At 32.8% G+C, this 23,261-nt stretch overlaps 2 protein-coding genes across 3 annotated transcripts; both read left to right on the forward strand.

The window, feature by feature from the left end:
- Position 1: 1 nt before the first annotated feature.
- Positions 2-12,363, forward strand: LOC111704674 (endoplasmic reticulum lectin 1). 2 transcript variants are annotated; one of them, XM_023476987.1, is made up of 20 exons: positions 2-161; positions 514-584; positions 819-982; positions 1,827-1,905; positions 2,380-2,454; positions 4,184-4,298; positions 5,155-5,302; positions 6,291-6,396; positions 6,612-6,701; positions 7,213-7,289; positions 7,807-7,897; positions 8,257-8,334; positions 8,872-8,958; positions 9,215-9,220; positions 9,553-9,637; positions 9,977-10,063; positions 10,421-10,451; positions 10,858-10,940; positions 11,097-11,325; positions 11,619-12,363. In XM_023476987.1, the coding sequence occupies exons 1-20, from the start codon at positions 44-46 to the stop codon at positions 11,734-11,736; spliced, it is 1,938 nt and encodes a 645-aa protein (XP_023332755.1). In that variant the 5' UTR covers positions 2-43; the 3' UTR covers positions 11,737-12,363. The 2 variants fall into 2 exon arrangements, with proteins under 2 accessions (XP_023332755.1, XP_023332754.1); XM_023476986.1 differs by lacking the exon at positions 9,215-9,220 and having other exon boundaries at positions 8,872-8,964.
- On the forward strand, positions 12,342-22,977 carry LOC111704675 (uncharacterized). Its single transcript, XM_023476988.1, has 15 exons — positions 12,342-12,435; positions 14,562-14,988; positions 16,079-16,251; positions 17,533-17,622; positions 17,968-18,033; positions 18,542-18,599; positions 18,894-18,979; positions 19,144-19,185; positions 19,444-19,514; positions 20,469-20,521; positions 20,884-20,946; positions 21,172-21,226; positions 21,654-21,705; positions 21,885-21,962; positions 22,875-22,977. Exons 1-15 carry the CDS (start codon positions 12,412-12,414, stop codon positions 22,956-22,958), a joined length of 1,422 nt encoding a protein of 473 aa, XP_023332756.1. The 5' UTR covers positions 12,342-12,411; the 3' UTR covers positions 22,959-22,977.
- Positions 22,978-23,261: the final 284 nt, after the last annotated feature.

Raw genomic sequence — 23,261 nt, forward strand, 5'->3', positions numbered from 1 at the left:
GAAGTGATTGTTTCCTGTATAAGATGTTTTAGAAAGTCCAACCATGAATAAAATTTTGGTTTTGATTTTTGCACAATTTGTTTTGGGAGATTTTGATATTGACGACTCTGTTCTGTACAAAGTAAACTTTCCTGGCTTCAAAGATGTTTCAGAAACAGGGGGTAATAACTTAATATAATTAAAATATCGATTTGTTTAATAAATTATGATTTTATAATTATAGTCTTTTTGGAATAAACTGAAGGTAAAGAGGTGTTTTGCGTCCCCATTCCTAATTTTCGCTGGCTTTTCGGTTTAAATTGGCGCATTTTGTAATTAAGTAATATTGACAATTTTAAGGACAACATTTTTATCTTTGACGGTCCATAAATCTTACTTGATGTCATTTGAGTTGCCACAAAAAATGAACCTGATTGGTTCAGAAGTTTAGACGTTTATACATACAAACAAACAAACAGTCAAATATATAGTTGTCTAAAGTGTAAAATCTAATATTTATTTATTAAATTAAAGGAAATGATGCCGTTAAAGAAGATATATTCTCTGAAGAAACAGAAACTTACACAATGATAACAAAAAATAAGGTTGGTACTCACTAAACAATGGGAATAATATTGTTCCGTTTCTTTTCATTAACTTACTATACTCACTTCAGTTGGATTGAATTAATTATTATTATTATTAAATCTATATTTGGTTTATTATGCAGTAAATGTTGTTTTTGTAACGTACACGCCTTAAAACTAAGTCCTAGATTTTTAAAAGAAAAAAAAATTTATGAAGAAAACGGATGGTTTTTTATCATGAATATTTATCAGGAGAAGTATGAGTGTCGGATCCCTAGGGTAAAGATAGGATCTGGAGATGGTGGAGAAGAATACTCTGGACCCTCCCCCCTCGGCATCATGGAGAAGTTATTCATAGAGATGTCCTGCACCTACAGGCTCGAGGCTTATTGGACATACGAGCTTTGTCACGGCAGGTAATCAATCATTATTACAACTACTTTTTTTAAAAACTAATAGAAAAGAGCTCAATTATATATATTATATATAATACTGCGAGTTTGTAAGGTTTCCTTTTTTATAATTCAAATTCTGAAAATACTATGAAACACTTTAAACTTAAAAACTCAAAGATTATTTCCCGTAAAAACGGTAGGTTTATGGTTTTAATTTTTTAAAAACTTTTATTATTTGCTAAATTAGTAAGGGACTCTAAGTGGAACTACTCCATGCAAAGATGGCAATACCTGAGGCTCAATGGCACCTTTAAAACCTTAATCTGATTAATAATGTGTTAGATATTGTCGTTTTCTAGGTGTAAAGGTGTTCAATTGTTTGGTTACTCTTATACTAGTTAATTGGTTACTCATAAGGTATCATGTCTTAGAAACAATTGTCCAGAACGGAAATAGAGGACTGTCTTGGAACTGTGATCTGCATGGGCATCGCCGGTACGAACGATCAAACACGTTCAGTAGGGAACCTATTGATCTGGGTTCAATACACAATTATGATTAGTCACTTATGGAGAGAAACTGGACAACCTACTTGCTTACAATGTTTACTTGAAGTCTTGAATCAAGCGCCCCACTGATAGGGACATTCTAGATACATCTTTCAGAAAATAATCAGTTTTCAAAGTTATTGAAAATGATAACTAATTCGTATTTGATCAGACAAAGCTTTTAAGGGTACCGTTGTGAATCGTGCATTGTTATCTTTGCATGGTGGTCTATTTAAAATGACGCTTTAACTTCCCATCAATAGAACTGAAAGAGTGAAGAGTGGGAGATAAATCTTTAAATAATTTCTGATGTTTAGATTTCTCCGTCAGTATCATGAGGAACGTGATGGAAAAGATGTCAAAATTCAAGAATATTTCCTCGGGAAATTCTCTAAGGTTGGCAACTCGGCTCGCATGATTTCATTTGATATAGAAATAAGGGGTTATATTTATTTTCTTCAATGTTTAAGACCAAAGAGAAAGAACAAATTGCAGTTGAAATAGAGAATTAATTTTATCGACGCCTTAAAAAAAAGTTTCATTGAATTTTGCTTTAGAGGAAAAGAATTTATTTTGTGTGAAACTATTTGAATATTTTTGGTAATAAGTATAAAGAAGAAGTTTTCTTCCCATTTTTCAGCAGAGACATCAGTGTTAGAAATACTGAATTATGTGGCCGGGTCCTAGCTTACAGGATCCAACTTGATAAATGCTCCATAATTGGTGGCAAAGAGAAGGGAAGGGGGATTTAGGCGTTGATAAGACAAATTCGTTTAAGCTGAAAGTGAGAATTTACTCCATCGAAAGTTTTACTGAATCATGTCTGGTTTGAACCATGTATTCAGAAATCAAAGATGTTATCCTGTTTAGGAACGTCTAGATGAACTAGTAAAAGAAGCGGAGAGGGATAAAGAGAATGATATTACAAGACATCCACCAACTAAGGTAACCCTGGTTTAGTACAAGTTCCTATTTAGATATTCTGTAATTAACATTATCAGCTGCAGCTTCGAATTTTGAATTACACACATCATATTGAATGTCCCTGTCAGGAAGATTAAAAATTAAATATTATCTCAAATGCTATGTATGATATCAACTGGTCACAAAACATTGAAGAAAATTTAGTCGCAAAATATTTAGAAGTTAAGTTACTACTAAGAGGAAGAAATATAATTGGCCAGTATGAATAGATAATGATTTAAAGAGCTAGAATCTAACTAGGAATAGATAGGGCGTTAGGGGTCTAGATAGGGCGCCATACCAGAAATCTTGTACTCTGCTGAAGCTTTAACTATTATAAAAAGTACAGTAATGGAACTTGAACGAATCCAAAATATGACTGGTAGGTTTATACTTTAGGTTTCATCTTTAACATCAAGAGCGCTGGCTTGGATTTATGCAGGACCTATGCCAATGTCGTATATGATCCTTAACAAATAAGCTTTGTTTATTATTTTTTAATATTATAAAGTCAAAAAAGAATTGAGACAATTATTAGAACACCTCGTGGATCCTTACACTATATCATGAATGAAAATTCAGTCTCAAGTAGGTTTAATTTCCAATTTTAAAAGAAACCCCTTTTGCAAGCTGCTATGACACTAAAAGCGGTAGCATTTGTATTGAGTGTTAAATGGCAACATTCTACTTTAAATACAACACCCCAGCCTTGGAAATGGTTTAAAATGCAAGAACACGTTAGTGATTCTCAAGCAAGTAAAATTGTATTCCAAGTCAGGGGAGGAAATGCTCAATTCGGCAACCGGTACAAAAACCGATATGAATTTAAATATGATTATTGCCAACACTGCAAAACATTTGGAATCCATATCAAGCTAGTAGAATCAAATGTTATTTTTGAATGCCTAATGGTAGCCACGCTCAGACGGGAGCTAAAAATATCTAATTATATGGCTACACAATGAACACATGAAGGCCAAGGGACCAATATCAAATGTTAGAACCTTTGCGGAGATGGTTCAAATGGGAAATCCCTAATGGGAAGAGGTAGAAAACTGGGAACCTTAATTGAAAAATGGCTTTTCAATGGCTAACAGCTGTGCATGAACCAACTCAGTAAAATACAGGAACTAAACTAGACAACTATATAATATTTATTTTCTTTAAATAACAAATAACAAAAACTGTTTTCTTTTCCCTGGCAGAGGTGTAAACTGCTTTTCAAAAAATGCTAACCGAGGCCGAATTTAAAGAACTTGAGCGCGCGCGGCTTAAATTTAAGCCGCGGCTGAAATATGGTCGGTTTCACTTAAAATTGTATTAAATTTTTCAAGATTTAAGCCGGCGCTCAATTGAAACCGGTTTTTGGGGAATTTAAGAGGCGGCTTAAATTCATTAAATTCGGACACTGGTTGGCTATTTATATGCCTCCTTACATATTCTGGCAAAATGCACTGAATCCTAAAAATTCACCGTCAGATATGATCCACTAGAAGTAGAACCCATGTAGACAAGAGTAAGTGGTTGGAGCTTGACCCTGGAGCTCAACGTAACATAGTCTACTGGACATGATACTTTAACTCTAGGTTGAATGTTAATAATAATAATAATATTGATGAATAATAAGGAAAACAATATCTAAAATAAACACTAGGTGTAGCAATTTTAAGACATTTTATAGTACAAAAATACAGATATATCTTTATTGTAGAAGATAGAGTCCTTAAACCTTCCATACTTCGAAATAACAATGGAGGATGGAACCCTCTGTGATCTGAATAATGCTCCTCGTAGAACCAGGGTTCTATATATCTGCTATCCAACAGGTACTTGAATACTCCATTAAGAACCAGGGTTCTTTATATCTGCTATCCAACAGGAACTTGAATACTCCATGAAGAACCAGGGTTCTTTATATCTGCTATCAAGGAAACAGGTGAATACTCCACGTAGAACCACGGTTATATATTTCTGCTATCCAGCAGGCACTTGAATACTCCACGTAGAATCAGGGTTATATATATCTGCTATCCAGCAGGTACTTGAATACTCCACGTAGAACCAGGGTTATATATATACTGCTTTCCTGCAGGTACGTGAATACTCCACGTAGAACCAGGGTTATATATATCTGCTTTCCTGCAGGTACGTGAATACTCAACATAGAACCAGGGTTCTTTATATCTGCTATCCAACAGGTACTTGAATACTCCACGTAGAACCAGGGTTATATATCTGCTATCCAGCAGGTACGTGAATCCTCCACGTAGAACCAGGGTTATATATATCTGATATCCAGCAAGTACGTGAATACTCCACGTAGATCCAAGGTTCCATATATTTACTCAGGGGTGAATATTTTTCAGACGGGGAAGGGGGGGGTGAACAAAATCTCTAAAGGCAACTTTTTTCATTCTTTTTGATACTTTTTAACCAAAATTTATTGATATTCCCACAAAATTCACTTATTTTCCCTAATTCAGCGAATTAAACAAATATAAGCAAGCCTATATTAGAAGGTATATTTTATATAACTCCTGGCCAAAATATATTTTTTCAAAAGGGGGGGAATATTTTCGAGAAAATATACACCCCTGTAGCTGCTATCTAAAATGCACTTAAATTTAGAATAATTTTTTTCAATTTAATTTCATTTGAGGTTTTAAAATTAGACTTGTTTAGGCAGAAATGAGATTTATCAATTGAAGGAAACTTCCACCTGTGAATATGAGGTCATAATTCTAACCTCTACTCTCTGCAGTCATCCATCCTTTAAACCTTCGGAGGTCAGCGAACACGGGATCTCCTGTAGACCAGTCAACAAAGAAAGGTCAGTTTTATTGTCAATTGATTTTTCAGAACAATTTAGGTTTATTTTTATTTAAATAACTCTTCTTCTACCCCATCGTATTTTTGTGATAACTCAAAAAGTATTTGAGCTAGGAAGCTCAAATTTTCTGACTTTTCTAACTAACACTTGCCCATCACCTAAGGCTAAAAGCTGGGCTTTTATACCCCTGCTGCCTGAAGTCCTCAGACATACTGCCTAAATGCCTTATTTACCTATACCAGACAAAATCTATATTTAGACCTACTTCAAGTTATTGGATTTCAACATTTCATAGGTCTTTGGAAAGCCTATAACAAAAGCAACCAGATTGCACAATTTTTGAGAAGAAATTTTGCACAGATTTTTGCACAGACGCCTTTAAAGAGAATTTGCACATTTTCACTTTTTCTTAAATACACATTTAGGTTTTAAAAATTCTGAAAATATTTTTGCAGATTTAAATTTTAATTTGTTGCAATTTGCGCAATTTCTTTTATCGCACAATTTTGCTTAATACCCCGATTTCGCAATAAATATTTTAATTTTTAAAAATTTGCCATTTTTTTCAGATTATTGAAGTAAAGCCCAAGGGCTTTCCTAAAACGTCTCTAATGTTCTAGATTTGTATCACAAAAGGAAAAAAAGAGGTGGGGGGGGGGGCAATTTTTCCCCCCCCCCCCCCCGGGAAACAGTGAAATTAGACGTCAGGGTAAATAGGGTTAAGGCTCTCTCATTTTATCTCCACAATTCTAAATTCTGTTCTCAGTGGCTGAATTTAAGAAAAGATGTTATCTGTTTAAGAGACGAAATGTGAAGTGTCCCTCAAATAATTGAATAGAATGGCATGTACAATTGTACATTGTTTAATTCACAACAAACCCCTTGAAAGCTTTGTCTGTATAAGAAATAATTAGACAGACGATTTTTTTTACAGAATGCCGCTTGAAAATAACAACTGACAGTCCCTTTTACATTATTTTGTATTCAGTGGGGACAAGCCGTCTGATCTGATAAGTATGGAAGCACAGAGCTCTAAGTTACGGAGTGAGAAAATGTGGGAAGCGCATATGCACGGGGGAGATAAACCTGGACAGGTAAAAATAGTCTCTTTTTTTGCGAATCAGTTAAAAATATAAGATTAATTCTCAAAATGATGGACTTCTTGAAAATATGTAATTCTTCGTCTTATTTTTTTGCAATACAACACACAATTTAAAAACTTCTGAAATTCCAATATTTCATTTTTTAAAAATTCACTCATTTTGCACCAAAATTCTCCGGTATCAAGCATTTAACTTTTTAATTACAGGTGAAGATCGAGATCCGACCTCTGGATCCAACCTCAGGAACCTCGGAGATAGATTTAGATTCCTTAGAGGAGGATATATCCTCAAGCAAGGTTAGATTTTAATCATACCATTTATTTGATTGATTTTATTGATTTGATTGATTTGATTGATTTAATTGATTTGATTGATTTGATTGATTTGATTGATTTGATTTTTGATTGATTTGATTGATTTGATTGTGATTTGATTGATTTGATTGATTTAATTGATTTGATTGATTTGATTTTTGATTGATTTGATTGTGATTTGATTGATTTGATTGTGATTTTATTGTGATTTGATTCATTTGATTGTGATTTGTTTGGTTTGATTGATTTGATTGTGATTTGATTGATTTGATTGTGATTTGATTGTGATTTGATTGATTTGATTGTGATTTGATTGATTTGATTTTGATTTGTTTGGTTTGATTGATTTGATTGATTTGATTGTGATTTGTTTGATTTGATTTGATTGATTTGATTGATTTGATTGTGATTTGATTGATTTGATTGATTTGATTGATTTGATTGATTTGATTGATTTGATTGATTTGATTGATTTGATTGTATAAATATTTAGAGTGCTAACTGGAGGGAGACAGTAAGGGAACCAATTAAACCTTTAATGGATCCTGAAGTAGTTAAACAGTTTCTCAGGTTTATTTGTAATTCTTTTTTCTTTAGACAGGGACCGGGGTTGTATGTATGGTTATGAATTTAAATTTAATTTTATTGGGCGGGAATTTTTTTGGAGGGTTTTGTTTCCTGAATCAGGGGAAATAATTTAAATAAATAATGTGTAGGCTTAAGTTTCGGGTTAAAGTATCAAAAAGGATTTTAAAAAATTGCTTTTTTTCATTCTTTTTAGGGTGACCAACTGCCCAGTTAAAAGGGGTTGTTGTACTGAATTATTTAAAACTGTTATATAGAATAATAAGGACATAAGAGAAATACGTTCGTTAGAGCGGAGTTCCGTGAGTGAACCCGCCTTGATGAAAGTTGATTACATAGCGTTTGCGCTTATACTCGGCATTTATACAAGCATCAAATGAATCTAAATATTTAATTCTACAATTTGGTGCTTTCAGCTCAACCATTTCTCTGTCTGGTCACTTAAAAATTTATTATGATATCTGAAATATATATATATATATGAAAGAAGTTTGAAATTCAGGGGTGAATACTGTCTGTATGGTGGATCAGGATGGTGGAAGTATGAGTTCTGTTACGGGAAGAAGGTTGATCAATACCATCAGGGGGAGTCGGTAAATAGTAATTAGACATCATGAAATTTTATGAAAATATTTTGTGTTTATTTGAAGAAATACTCATTTAGAATTATTCCCAGATAAGGACCGTCAATGGATCGAAATTGTCCCATTTTGATTTTGATTTTGATTTTGATTTTGATTTTGATTTTGATTTTGATTTTGATTTTGATTTTGATTTTGATTTTGATTTTGATTTTGATTTTGATTTTGATTTTGATTTTGATTTTGATTTTGATTTTGATTTTGATTTTTAAGAAATTTGAAGGTGCTCCTTTTATTGTCTGATAAAAAGATATCGGACGGAATAATGAGTGGAATGTTACTGCAACTCCTATTTTATCCAAATATTTTAGGGATCTAGAACCGTTATAAAGCTGGGAGTATTTGAATTGGAGAAACATTTAGATTGGATTCAAGAACATCCAAATAAGGTAAAATATAATGTTGTATATCTTTTTCCGGTGCTATTTTTTTTTTAAATAAAGAAAAAATAAAATTCACCTTTGTGTTATTATTGATAGAAAAAATTGTGTTTATTAAGAGGAAGGGGTCATCACTAGGGGTGTAAAGTTTTCGGTCTAGGCCCCTCAAATTTTCTGACTTTTCTAACTAACACTTGCCCATCACCTAAGGCTAAAAGCTGGGCTTTTATACCCCTGCTGCCTGAAGTCCTCAGACATAATAGGGAAAAAATTAAAAAAAGGGAAAAGGGGGAAGAAGGAAGGATTAAACCCACAAAAGTAAACTTAAATTTATCAAAAAACCGTATCAGAAATGCCTAAAAATAAAGTCAGGGGGGACCTTGAAGTTGACCTGTTTAGGGCACCTATACGTTCAAATATGCTACTAAAATACTAAAAAGTTCTTCGAAGTTTGCGCGAGCTTCAAAACCTGTAAAATATACCAGTTTTTTATGAGTCTGACAACTAGTATACACCCTGGTCATCACTAATATTTGTTTTGCTTAGAAGCCTAAGATGGGGGATGCTAGGAAACATGTCAGTCATTTTTACAGTTCAGGAGATATCTGTGATCTTACAGGGAACCCTCGTCATATAGAGGTATAATTACATGGAACCCTCGTCATATAGAGGTATAATTACAGGGAACCCTCGTCATATAGAGGTATAATTACAGGGAACCCTCGTCATATAGAGGTATAATTACAGGGAACCCTCGTCATATAGAGGTATAATTACAGGGAACCCTCGTCATATAGAGGTATAATTACAGGGAACCCTCGTCATATAGAGGTATAATTACAGGGAACCCTTGTCATATAGAGGTATGATTACAGGGAACCCTCGTCATATAGAGGTATGATTACAGGGAACCCTTGTCATATAGAGGTATAATTACAAGGAACCCTTGTCAAATAGAGGTACTTACTTAGGTATACACTCAGGGAACCCTCTCCCTTTTTATAAAGAAGAGACATGTATATTGTCTAAGACAGAATTGAAGTTTATGAAAAATTAGGATTTTTCACAATCATGTACACTTCAAATAGGATTTGTATGATTGTATTAATAATATGTTAGTAAGATTTCCTGCAGCAATTTTCTTTTTTAGTTTCATAATCACCATTTATAATTCACCGGGACATTCTGTTAAAAGTTGAATCGAAAAATATTAAGCTGGTTGTTTAGGTAAAACTTAAATGTAAGAAAGCTGATTCTCCCTCAGCTGTAACCCTCTACCTTCTAGAACCTAAACCCTGTGAATATGTTCTAGGTAGGTTCAAGTCAATCTTTAACCAGCAGCTTGATAACCCGTTCTTTTTAAAGTTCCCAGCTCAATTCTACTGACTTCGTGAAATAAATTAATTTTAATTTGGAAACTTTTCTCGAAATAAAAGTTCGTGAGCGAAAAATCTTTCAAAGAAATATCATCTGTCAAAGTCAGCCTTTAACAAAGTGTAAACAACGTAACATTTTATATTTTAACTCTAAGATTTATTAAACATTGCGGAATTTTTGAGGTTCCTTTTGAAAACCCCCCAAAAAACTTTGATGTTAAGAATGTGTAGAAAGAAAAGAAAAAAAAGCAATGATTAACACTAACTGTAAATAGGTGTTGAGAGTCCTCTTGTCTGTGATATCCTACCTCTAGCAGATCCTGAAACTGGTCTTATACCCCAGGGAGCTCTTGATAGATTAGGTAGCAGTTCACTCTTTCATCTTCTCCTGTTAATTAATTTTTCGGAAACTACATTGTTTTCAGCTGTGCTTAGAATCCGGATCCAATGGGCAAAATTCCAACGAAAACCTTTGAAAAATTTACTTTTAGAAATGAAAACACAAAGTTTAACACAAATGTTTTAAAAATCTTTAAATTTTGAGGAAATGTTCATGACCTGCGTCCGAATCATTTTTTTTCCCCAGGCGGATCCAGGATCCAGGTCCGCATAAAAATAAAATGGACCCTGAGCACTAAATGTAGGGGGGATTATGAAAATAACAAATGCCATGAAATCGACCGAAATGTAGATAATGTTTTTAATTCTAAGTTTTTTAGATAACCGTGATGATAGCTCTTTTGCTGACAGGTAATAGATCTTCACATACAAGCTTTTTATACAGAATTCATTTGATCAATATTCTTCCTTCTCCGACTCCTCTTTTCTTCCACTTATTCTTCTACTTAATAATCTTCCTTCTCCGAACAACTCCTCTTTTCTTTCACTTATTCTTCTTAATATTCTTTCTTCTCCAGATGACTTCTCTTTTTCACTTTTTCTTAGTATTCTTCCTTCTCCGGATGACTCCTCCTTTCTTTCACTTTTTCTTCTTATTTTCTTTTTTATTTCGTTCTATGAATTTCAGTTTGTTTTCTTTTCATACTGAACTTTTTCTTTCTTCAAACAAAGAATTTTATGGAAATACCAACTTGCAATTCCTCGAACTTTGATATTTTTCCTTATTTAATTTGCACAAATTTTTGTCTATCTATAGTTTACGTGATGGTGACCAAGCGAACGATGAAGTAGAAGATGACGAAGGACATGTTCTGACTAAAGAAGAACGGAAAAGATTGGGTTAGTATAGATTTGATAGATTTTCTATTTTTTTTTTTTTTTTGAAGAAAACTGGAATAACAAATATTGTTAAAAAAAATAGACCAGTAAAATTTTATTTTTATTAATTCGAATTTTCCTTGGATCTCCATCCAATAACAAATAATTATATTTTAGCTGATCTAAAACAAAGAATTCGACAGAAGCAGTCGGCTCACAAACTTGAAGAAAAGGGGAATACCCCTAAGAGCTCATCCAGCTTCTCCTCCTCCCAAAGTTCATCTGTGTCTGAGAAAACTGAAACCAAGGGAGGTAAATCAACGACAGTGCGTGAAGAGATTATGATCATAAACGGTGTGAAAACGACTATACGTGAGGTTCTAGTTGATGGTGTCGTTGATTCTAGGCAAGAACTTTAAACCTTAACAACTTTTTAAACTTTAAATTACTTTGAATCTTTGAACTTTGGGAAATGCCCCCCCCCCCTCCCTCCCAGCTCTAGGATTCAGTAAAAAAAAAGAGGGCGTATAGCTGGGTCGGACATATACCAGGGCCCGAGTGTAAGGTGTATTCTGTAAACGTATATAAAAATCTTCCCCCTTTCATCACATCAATTTTTTTTAAAGGTTAAAAAACTGTAGAAAAGTTTCCCCTTCAAAATAATGTCTTATCGCGTGGTTTTACAGTTTTTGAATTCAGTGAGATAGTTGAGGAAGAAGTTGTCCATTTTGTACCAGAAGAGGATAAAATGAAACCAGTAGAAGAAGAATCACCAAGCACCTCACACGAAGATAAATCGTCGAAAGACGAACTTTAAGCACCAACATTGCATTTAATTATTACATTTAAAGATAATATAATTGTTTACGAAAAACATAATTACAGAACACAACATTATATTCATAATGTTTAAAAAATGGATGTTTTGAGCAGTAGTTCCCTCAATTGTTATTTTTACAGTTTCAAAATGGTTTTAGTTGATATTTACACTAAACAAAACAGTTAGTTGTTTGACTTGAAACCCTGTGATATTTAGAACTGTTAAGTGTTTATCGATCTTGCACTGCGAAAATGTAAAGTTTCATTTCTTTTATAATTTGTAAAAAAAAAACAAGACACACATTTTTGCTTAAATCTCTTTCAAATCAATGTTATTAATGCACAGTACATTATCCTTATCGTTTATCGTATATGTACATGTATTTTTTTTGGTTTGGTTGCACAGTGTACACAAATATTGAAAACAACGAATTTATCAAATACCAGTACAGTGCTGTAAGTACAGTACAGTACAGTACAGTACAGTACAGTACAGTACAGTACAGTACAGTACAGACTAATCTACTAAATTTACATAAATTATATCTTATCAATAAATAATGTTGAATATCAAAAAGTTGTGATGAATATCTGATGTTTTAATTTTATATTTTCACTTTTCAGATTTATAATTTCTAGACATTATTAAACAAATGCAGAATTAAGTCCTGTCATGGTTGCCACCAAAAACAGAAAGGTAGGTGGAACACAGGGGTGAGATTTTGTTAAAAAATCATTTCCTCGCCATTTTGTAAATCATTTTACCCAAGATGATGAGCGGAGCGGAGCGCCAACATTGCTGACATTAATGAAGATAACTAAAATATTTTTAGTGGAAAATAAACGAATTTTTTGGTTACAAGTAACAGAAAGGATAAAAAAATCGGCCTTTTGATGTCTTATTTTCTTTTCGAGAGCATCAAAATACAAAATCATTCCCTCTCGGAGTATTTCTTTAAAATATATAACACTGGTGGAACAATAGTTCCAGGGAAAGCAGAGTTATATGATAAACATTCAAATTACCTCCTCCATCCCCTAATTAATTTTAAAGATTTTAACCTAATCGTTTCCCCTTCTCATGATGTGTTTTAATCAAAAAATCTTCTAAGAAATAATCAAAAATTAGAGCCAGATAATTTTCCATCTCTTTATGATACAGGGTGTCCGATCGTCGTTTTATGAGAAGCTTTTTTAGTATGGTGATAACTACTGAGAAAGCTGTATTTCGTCAAATTTTGGTTTGCTAGAAATATTACAGACACAGCATACAATATATCAAATTAAAGTAAACTAGTCCGTCTTCACTATAATAAACTCTAATAGACACAGAATACAAGATATCAAAATAAAGTAAACTAGTCCGTCTTCACTGTTAATAAACTCTAATAGACATAAATGAATATCACTTTAATAATGAGGAATTACATTGTTATTTCTTAACAAATACTGTCGCTTAACTCCCATGTTTATTTGGACACCCTTAACCTGGAATTTTCAAGCATAGTAAAAAAGTACGCCCTTGAAGTGATGTTTATCGTAAAACATGAAACGAGTTTAAAATTATTTATTAAAACTAGACTTTTAGGGCGCTTTGCGCCCATCATCTATTTCAACTTTTTATGGTGTTGTGTGAGCATCTTCTCTTTTTACAGTATAAAACAAAAACAAACAAAAAAAGTTTACGGATTTCATAATATTTTTCGCGCATTTTCAAAATTTTACTAAAATAAAAAACTTTTAAACGCAATTTTTTAAAATTTTGATTATTCATAAACCTTCCCTGGGGTTACGTAAGGTCCCACCAAAAATTTGGCCCGATCGGTTCAGCCGTTTTGACGTTTATTGGATACAAACAAACAGACAGACAGACAAGCCAAATTTATATATAGATAGATATCAAGTCCACAAATTTATATAAACTAGCCTTAGAGGGCGCTTCGCGCCCATCTTCTAAATTAATTGTGAACAATGTTCTCTTTGTGTACATCGTAAAACAAAACAAAAATAATTCGCGGATTTTCACAAAAATTTCGTGGATTTTCAAAATTTTAAAAAATTTAATGAAGATCGAATTTTGATTGAGACGAATGTTTGAAATTTTGATCATTCATAAACCTTCCCTGGGGTCCCTAGATGTCCCACAAAAAATTTGGGCCCGATCGGTTCAGCCGTTTTGACGTTTATTGGATACAAACAAACAGACAGACAAGCAAAATTTATATATAGATTGTTGACGAGAAAATTGCCAGGTTGTAAATACAATACATTGTTTAATGTTGATTTATAACTCTAAGATTAAATATGAGAAAAATAACACAGATTCCCAACAGTGATCCATTTATCATGACTTGAAAAATAATAAATGTCCAAGAAATTAAATACTTCACCATTCCTTACTATGAAGTTGTTTTGTTTAAAGTTTTAAAAACCTATTTTTTTTGCTTTTCTCAACATTTTTAAAAAAGCAATCCGCCCTCAACTCCCCCCCCCCCCCCATTGGTGGTTTTTTTAATTTTCAACGTTTTTAACATGTATTAAATCGTTTATCACAAGCTGTAAGGCTAAAAATCATTCTAAATTTATTTAGGTCATCTTGAGGTTGGATTGTGGTTAGTTGGACCTCCCTAATACTCTGATTTGATTTGATTTGATTTGATTTGATTTGATTTGATTTGATTTGAGATTTGATTTGAGATTTGATTTGATTTGATTTGATTTGATTTGATTTGATTTGATTTGATTTGATTTGATTTGATTTGATTTGATTTGATGCACGCTGAAGTATTTAATTCTAATTCTTATTTTTGATATTCTGTATAGGTTGGTCCGAATGGGACGCTGACAAGGAGAAAAAGATCCACACCGATGGTGTCGACATCTTCTGATACCGGTCAACCGGCGGTAACTAACCAATCTTCTGATACCAGAATGTCAGCTGATTCAAGCCAAGCATCAGAAACTGATACTAGTCAACCTACCGAAACATCTCAAACAGTAGGAAGCAAACCGTCCGAAAGTTCTGGAAACAGTACTCTAGCTGAAATCTCTGAAAGTGACCCCACTGATGTTATAGATGATAAGGCCTCCGAGTCTGAAATTGTTGATCTTGAAGCTGTCGAAACTGTTGATTTGGACGCCTCTGAAATTGTTGACCTTGATGCCTCTGAAACTGTTGACCTTGAAACCTCCGAAGCTGGAAATATTGATCTTGATGCCTCCGAGGTCATTGATATATGTAGTACCCAAGGTTAGCTTCTTCTTTTTTTCCGGGGTATCCTTCTTTAACTAATTAGAATATTCGGGGTTAAATGTTGACTTACGCGCGCAAGCAATTTCTTCCCCTTTTGACTTATTTACTTATTCCTTCTAATGCAGCAAATTTTTTCCCCTGCATTTGATACTTCCTAAAAAATATTCATCAATGATTCTTTCAACATATTTATTTTATTTTTGAAATTTATTAATTTTTTGAACGATAATATTTCTGTATTATAAATCTTTTTCCTGAAAGGGACTGAAAGCGTAATTTAAATTGACCATCCATGCAAAGATCGCAATGTCTAATTTACAACTGTACCTTTAAAATTGTTATCTGATCAAGTTTGAATTATATATGCATGTTATTGTTTCTTTAAACTGTTAGTTTTCATTTGTGGTTTCTCTGCTAAGTTGCACATTTCTTACTTATAATAAACATCAAACAATGGAGAAAATACTAGAATAACACTTTTCAAGTCAGAAAAACGCCATTTTCTCCCACATTTTTTGTCATATTAGCCCAGTAAAGGCTGAGGGGTCTGAATCTATGTATATATGGCGTCCCACGCCCCCCCACCCCCATAAAAATGGGCCTTAGAGAATAGGTATAGGGTGGTCCCACATAACGCATGTTCAAAGCCCCAATTTAAAAAAAAAGATTAGATCGATAACTTTAATAATTTGGGGCAAGGGAGGGTTGAAAAAAATGCCAAAAATTAGTTGCTTTGTTTCAAACAAATATCAAGTTGTGACACATGTTTCAAAGGTTTTCAAAATTATAGTTAGATCTGTAGCTTTAGTCACAAAAAAGATATGGGCTATTTTAGAATTTTTATACGGACCAGACTTTTTACAGCCCTGTACCCGGTACCCTATGCATAAAAAAAAAAAATTAAACTTCAAATTTCTATTCATTTAAAGTCAAAAAATTTCAAAAAACTTGAGGGGGGCGGTAAGGTTTCAAGAGTTCCATTGTAAATCGGACATTGTGATCTTTCCATGGAGGATCGCTTAAAATCACACTTACAGTCCCTTTAATATCAAATTATGTTTTTTGGTAAGCAAAGGATATAATCTAGGAAGCCTGGGTTTGAACTCCCCGAGGTCTAGGCTGAATGATCTTGATAACCTGGAGGACGACGAGGACGAGGAGATGTTGGAGTTGAATAGAAGCCTCGATGCTGACTGTTTACTAAGTCTAGATCACGATGAATCTGATATTATTAGAGCTGATGTAGAAGCTAATGAACTGGTAAATGAAATATATGCATATTGCGTATTTAAGTTGATGTGATTCTCCGTAAGTTTTCTTTTATCGAATTATGCAATATTTTCACTCTGTCAGAAGATATGAGATATTAACTCTATTCTGACTGACGTCTGGTTTACTCAAAATAGACGGGGGGGGGGGGTCACTTTGGAAAGCCCTTGGGGTCTAATTTGAAGAAAAAATGCAAATTTGCACAAATGAAATCACTTATTGCAAAATCTAGTAATTTAGCGAAGTATGTATAAAAAAAACTAGAGGGAAATATGACAAAATACACACTTTTGAAAAGCCCCTAAACACATATATATATATATATATATATATGCAAGAAAAACTGAAAATGTCCAAATTCTCTTTAAAGACGTCTGTGCAAAATTCTACGGAAAACTTCTTTGCAAAAATTGTGCAATCTGGTTCCTTTTGTATAAGCTTTCAAAAGCTATAAAATGTTGAAATCCAATGAATGGAAGTAGGTCTAAATATAAATTTAGTCTGTTAAAGGTAATATATGGCATTTAAGCAGTATGTCTGAGGACTAAGGCAGTAGGTATTTAAGCCAAGATTTTAGCCTAAATGTCAGAAAAGTAAAAAAATTTGAACAGTCTCAGGCTAATACTTTTTGAGTTATCGCAAAAAAAAACTATAGCGGGGAGGGGTCATAGTGACTCTCATTCGTAATAGGGTTAACGGAAACAAATAAAACCGTTGACGAACAGCTGATTATTAATTATTAATTGCAAACCATTGATATTTCTTAATTTATTTTGTTCATGGTTTCCTACTTCATTTTATTTTAGTCAAAGATTATCTTGACCAGTATTTAAGTCCAATCCAGTAGGTCCTCTAAATTTTGATAAGATGTTTGTTCAGGCTTTTAAGTTTTTAATGATTTTCTACACTTCTATATACAGTGAAGTTAAAGTTAATTTGGTTTATGACAGGTTAATAAAAAACAAGGTTTTTATTCCAGAAACAGAGGAAGGGTTACTTTGGAAAAATATTATGGGCACAGGGCAGGTCTTCTAATTTTACCTAAAGTTCTGGTAAAGAAATTAAATATTGTCAGTCTAAGCTAGATTTGAAAACAAATTGCAAGAAATAGTTTAAATAGATACGGCAAGTTTAACTTTTTCTTATTTGTTGGTTCTTGATGATTTCGGCTGCATTTTAGGTCTAGTTGAAAAGGGTTTAGGTATTTTAACTACTTTAAGTAATTCAACCATCACTTATTCATAAATCCCCATCTCTGATGTTCTGATTTAGGTTCAGCTGAGCAGTTTAACTTCAGATGTGATCATCCCAAGTATAGAAACCAACACCAGTATTATTGATATAGTTGATTATAACGACGAGGTAGGATATTTATCACGTTAATTAGGATTTTCTTTTTGAGAGAGCTTGAGATCCGGATCCGATGGATCCTCAACATTTTGACTTCCTGGATTAGGATCCGCCAAAAGATTGTAGATCTACGAATCATCTTTTTGCTCTCTAAACACAAATCTCAACTGATGAAAAATGAGATATTATTAAAAATTTCCTTAAATCTCAAATGTTCATCAAGTTTTGGCATAAATAAGCGGGGAAAAGAAATAGGAAAATTTTGTGAATTCTTGATTCTTTCGAAAACTTTTAAGAAATGTTTTTGAGGATTGATTTAAAATGAAAAAAAAAATATTGAAAACGAATTTTGCTAAGATTGAGAATGAGATAGAACTATCTAGTGATGAAGAAGAAGAGCAGGAGGAGGGAGAGATCAGCTTGGTAAATATTTAATGCAACTGTCCGCGTAGTTTGGAGTGACCCTGGATTTAAAAACTTACATGTCCGATTCACAATGCTATCCCAAAATCCTTTGTCTGACCAATATTCTTGTTTTCATTATTCATAATTTATAAATTTCAATAAAATGATTTTTGAATATATTCAGTAAAAAGTAAGGAAATAAACACAATTTTCAAACTTTAAACTCTGATGCTCTGATCAATCTTTAAATGATGTGATTCACATCCTTTAAACATTGTTGGATCACTGGAAATAACATCGACAACCCCTGTAGGTGCAATTTATCTTTATAATCCTAAATTGATTTGTAAAAAATGTAAAAATGACAATATTTCTTTGAAAAGATTCCCGCAATTGAGACTAGTTTGTAATGTCTGAAAATACTTTTTATTATTTTATGAACTTCCTAGTATTATTAATGTACTGTGGTATAAAGCAACTCCTTCTCATGTACTGTACTGTACTGTTCTGTCATCTGTGTGTCTAGGTTTGCTTAAAGCGACCTCTTCCCGTTGAAACCACTGTGGAGTGTCTAGAGATACTAGGTAACAACTAACAAGATATTTGGATTATTTACAACTACTCTGTTAATAAAATTGATTGGTTGATTGATTGCTTGATTTGGTTGTACTTGTTCGTTGGTTGGTTGGTTGCTTGGTTTATGTTATATTGGTTGATGAATAGGTTAATTGATAAATGATGAGTTTTTTGATAAATTGATTGACTGGTAGATTGATTGATTAGTTGATTGAGAGATTGACTTATAAATGAACTTATAAATTAAATGCTTGATTGATTGCGAATTTGATGGATAAGAAATCAATTGATTGAATGATTAGATTCTGACGAAGAGTTCCCTGTCTGCTTGGGTCCCCCTGCTCATATTGATACCGTAAATATAGAAGAGAAAAAGGGAACTATCAAGGTTAGGAACTACTTTTACTCCTTTATTCATTAACTAAGCAATATTAACTGATGTGTGAAGTGGGTGCTGTACACTCAGTGTACAGTGTACAGTTGTAATATATTTCAAATTACATTATATTTTTAAAGTTTGAATAATTAATTAATGTTTAAATATTTTATTAGGAGTATATTGAGAATGAAGGACTAGGAATTATACACTCAGAGGTAGGGGGATTTTATTATTTAAGAATATTCATAAATTTTAGAATAATGAATTCGATGTTAAATTATGATTTATCGGTACTATTTTTAAATCAATCTGATTTTATTATGAACTTTATGAACCGTTCAGAGATAAAGAAATTTTTTAACAATCTCTTTTTTTCAACAATTAAGATTTGGGTTTTTTCGGATCCGGATCCAGTAAGCCAAAATATTGCGGATCTAAAATTAAATCCAATTTGGAGAAATGTTTGAATTTAGTTTGGTTTGGTTCTGTTCCATCTTGAGAACGTGTGGGTTAATGGAGAGAAATATGCCAGGACAAAAACAAGGTATTTAGAATAAATACAAATAGTATATAAAACATCTGATTAAAGGGACTCTGAGCGTAATGTCAAGTGACCCTTTGTGCAAATAGGGAAATGCCCGATTCTAAACGATACCCTTGAAACCTTTATCGGATCAATATAATAATAATGTAGAAGATTTATTAGTTTTTCCTGGATTATATGTGCTTTATTCTGAAATCAGTTGAAATGCTCAAGTCACTTTTGAAAAGAACCAACAGTTGAAAATTAGGTTTTCAAAATTATAAACATTCATATCTATTTTATACTTTATCAGACAGAGGTTTTTAGGGTATCGTTGTGAATCAGTCATAGCCATCTTTTAATGGATATTTGCGTGAAATTACGCTTACATCCCTTTTAATTTTCAAATCCTTATGGATGGAAGAGGGAAGGGAAAAGGAGCAAAATTAAAGGGAAGGGAAAAGGTGGAAGAGGGAAAGGAAAAAACCACACCAAAAAAAAAATTTAAGTATCAGAAATGCTTAAAAAAACTCAAGGGGACCTTGAAGTTGAAATTTTTAGGTCACCAATACGCTCCATTATTATATTAAAATCCAAAGAACTTACTTCGAAAGGGTTTGCGCGGGTTGCATAAAAATATGATTCTGAAAAGGGGGGGGGGCAAAAATATGATTTTGAAAGGGGGGGGGGGGAAAATATGAGTTTGACAACTAATATACACCCCTGGTTTACGCCATCAAGTTGCACACTGGATTAAACACTTCGCGTTTGATGTTAGTTATCGGTTCCTCTTGGTTGTTTTCTTAGAACTAACAGTTTTGAATTTTCTTAATGCTTATCAATGAAAAAATTATCCGAACATTTAAGATCTATTAGTTAAGTAAGCAAGATTAACAATAGATAGAATAGAAAACTATTATTAAATATATCGTGTATGTATATCTCAGAAAATAAAATTATAATTGTCTCTTTTAGGAAACTATTACCGGTGGGAACAATCATTTCCTTCTATGATAGAGATTATGAAGGTAAGCATTGCTTAAACAGTCATTGCAGTGCGCTTCGCGCCCCATCATTTAGTTTTAAATGTTTATTATTGCTTTTATCGTAGAGCATTTTAAATGTTAAACAAGACAAAAAATGCACTTATTTTATATTCCTGAATGATTCCAAATTAAGGAAATAAATCTGAAACCTTCAGACCATTTTAAGTCAAAATTGAAAGGTCTCATCAGTATCAAATCAAGAAATAAATAAACAATTAACTTTGATCATGAAGTCTGTTAGTGCATTTACATCAGTTTACTGTAGTATACTGTGATATACTGTTCTATAGTATACTTCTCTGCATTGTATTGTACTGTACAGTGTACGACCATGTACTGTTTAGGCCCCGAGTACAGAATACTGACTAAAGAGGAGGTTTTACTTCAAGCTGTTGTTATCTGGGCAGGTACTAAAGCACAATCATTTTTAAACTAATTGTTATCATTTCATTTGATCATTAATTTCTAGGGGCGTACTCAAGAATTTGTCCATGGGGGGGCTTACATTAGTTTTCGATCCTGGCCTGAAAACCCCCTGGAAACTATCATATTAGACCAGTGCAGGGATGGGGGGTTGAGCCCCCATAGCCCCCCCCCCATGAGTAGGCCTCTGTTAATTTCTAATGTTGTAGGTCCAAGACCCAAGCATTTGATGAAAATAGTTGATAATCTAGATCAGACATTTTGGTAAGTTTATATTCAGAATAGTTTTTTTGTAAAAATATATTTTAATGAAAAAAAGCAAATTATATCCTAAATTAAAGGGACTGTAAATCTGATTTCAAGCGACCCTCCATTGATAGAGTGGCATATCCGATTAGGAACGGTATCTTTAAAAGCTTTGTCTTATCAAGCATGAATCCATAATCCATGTTTTTGTTTATTAAAACATTTTATTTTCATTTGGGTTTCTCTGTATAAGTGACTGGCGCATGTTTTGCTTTAGAAACACTGGAGAGTTTATCAGAATTAAATACTTTTCAAGGTATCATCCTTATTTTTGATCAGATTAAAGTTTCAAGGGTACCACAGGGAATCGGGCATGCCTCTGTATTTTCAAAAATGAGGATCACTTTATATTACGTGGACAGTCCCTTTAATTTTAATATTTTAGGGATACTCTTGAAGAGCACAGGAAAACTTTTCTTCTGTATCTTAGGGGCGAGGTAGGAGTTAAATTAATCGATAATTGATTTCCTGGAACATTTTAGCAGTGTTTGAGATATTTATTGATCATGACAACTATTTTTATTTATGTTCAGAGGCCCATTGATTGATCACTCTTTAATTTGATTGATCAATGATTCCTCACTATTATTTGATTTTAATCTAGTTTATTATTTAGGTTTTCTTACCGCTGTCGTTTGTCAGAATAAAGGGAACTGTAAAGGGATATTTGAACCAAGAGATTGGAATTATCGAGGTAAAGAATAAAGGGACTGTAAAGGGGTATTTGAACCAAGAAATTGGAATTATTGAGGTAAAGGATAAAGGGAATTGTAAAGAGATATTTGATCCAAGAGATTGTAATTATTGAGGTAAAGAATAAAGGGAACTGTAAAGGGATATTTAAACCAAGAGATTGGAATTATTGAGGTAAAGAATAAAGGGAACTGTAAAGGGATATTTGAACCAAAAGATTGGAATTATTGAGGTAAATGATAAAGGGAACTGTAAAGGGATATTTGAACCAGAAGATTGGAATTATTGAGGTAAAAAATAAAGGGAACTGTAAAGGGATATTTGAACCAAGAGATTGGAATTATTGAGGTAAAGAATAAAGGGAACTGTAAAGGGCTATTTGAACCAAGAGATTGGAATTATTGAGGTGACGAATAATGGAACTTAAAAGGGATATTTTGAACCATTGATAAAAGTATTATTGGAACACTTTCATTTGCAATTAAACTTTGTTTCAATCAACTCAGTTGCAATCAAATTACTTGGAATCAGTAACAATTGGAAACAATATCAGGGTGCAATCAAAATCAAATCCATTTTAAAATAAAGTAAATTTAATTTTGGTTTTTCTATAAAATTCACTTTGGGATTCATACAGCAGAGCCAATTGATTTTTATTGCAACTAAATTTGAGTGCCAACTAGTATGGATTTAAATGATTTTGAATGCATCTGATTGGATTACTGATTTTGACTACAATCGGCATTTATTGCAGCTGATTTTGATTGCAATCGTAGCGGATTGCAATTACGTTTGATTGCAACTAAGATGAATGAAACGAAGTTTGATTACAATTGAATTATTATTGAGGTTCAGAATTTAAGGATATTTGAACCAAGATTAAGATAAAGAATAAAGGGATATATTTGTTTAGATAGTTGATGAGGAAAGAGTGAGACAGAATGTTGTTTTCCATTCAGATGATGTTTGGATATTCAGGTTTATTTTAAGAACATGAGACCTAATTTCAACTGACCCGCCATTTATAGAGTGGCAAGTCCGATACACAACGGTACCATTTAAAACGTTGTCTAAGCAACAATGATAGCATTATCTATTTTTCTTCCTAAGATTTTATTGCATTTTCTGTATAAAAGGGAGAATGTGAATAGGGCATTTACTTCTATAAATGGAGATTCACTAATTATTCTTCTTTTCACAAGTTCTTTTAAATTAAGCACTTTTGATTTTTTATAATCCTTGTTATCATAATATGTTCTAATCTTTATAAATAACTTTTTATTAATCTGCATGTACACTG

The sequence above is a fragment of the Eurytemora carolleeae genome, unplaced genomic scaffold (assembly GCF_000591075.1).
Source record: "Eurytemora carolleeae unplaced genomic scaffold, Eaff_2.0 scaffold606, whole genome shotgun sequence".
Lineage (NCBI taxonomy): Eukaryota > Metazoa > Arthropoda > Copepoda > Calanoida > Temoridae > Eurytemora > Eurytemora carolleeae.

Bases quoted from the DNA above. Each gene is read 5' to 3' on its own strand.
- LOC111704674 (XM_023476986.1), top strand. From the start codon at position 44: ATGAATAAAATTTTGGTTTTGATTTTTGCACAATTTGTTTTGGGAGAT. The intron at 8,335-8,871 runs GTAAAATATAAT...TGTTTTGCTTAG, and splicing joins TTCAAGAACATCCAAATAAG to AAGCCTAAGATGGGGGATGC. The intron at 10,452-10,857 runs GTAATAGATCTT...GTCTATCTATAG, and splicing joins GATAGCTCTTTTGCTGACAG to TTTACGTGATGGTGACCAAG.
- LOC111704675 (XM_023476988.1), top strand. From the start codon at position 12,412: ATGGTTGCCACCAAAAACAGAAAG. The intron at 14,989-16,078 runs GTTAGCTTCTTC...GATATAATCTAG, and splicing joins TGATATATGTAGTACCCAAG to GAAGCCTGGGTTTGAACTCC. The intron at 20,947-21,171 runs GTACTAAAGCAC...CTAATGTTGTAG, and splicing joins AGCTGTTGTTATCTGGGCAG to GTCCAAGACCCAAGCATTTG.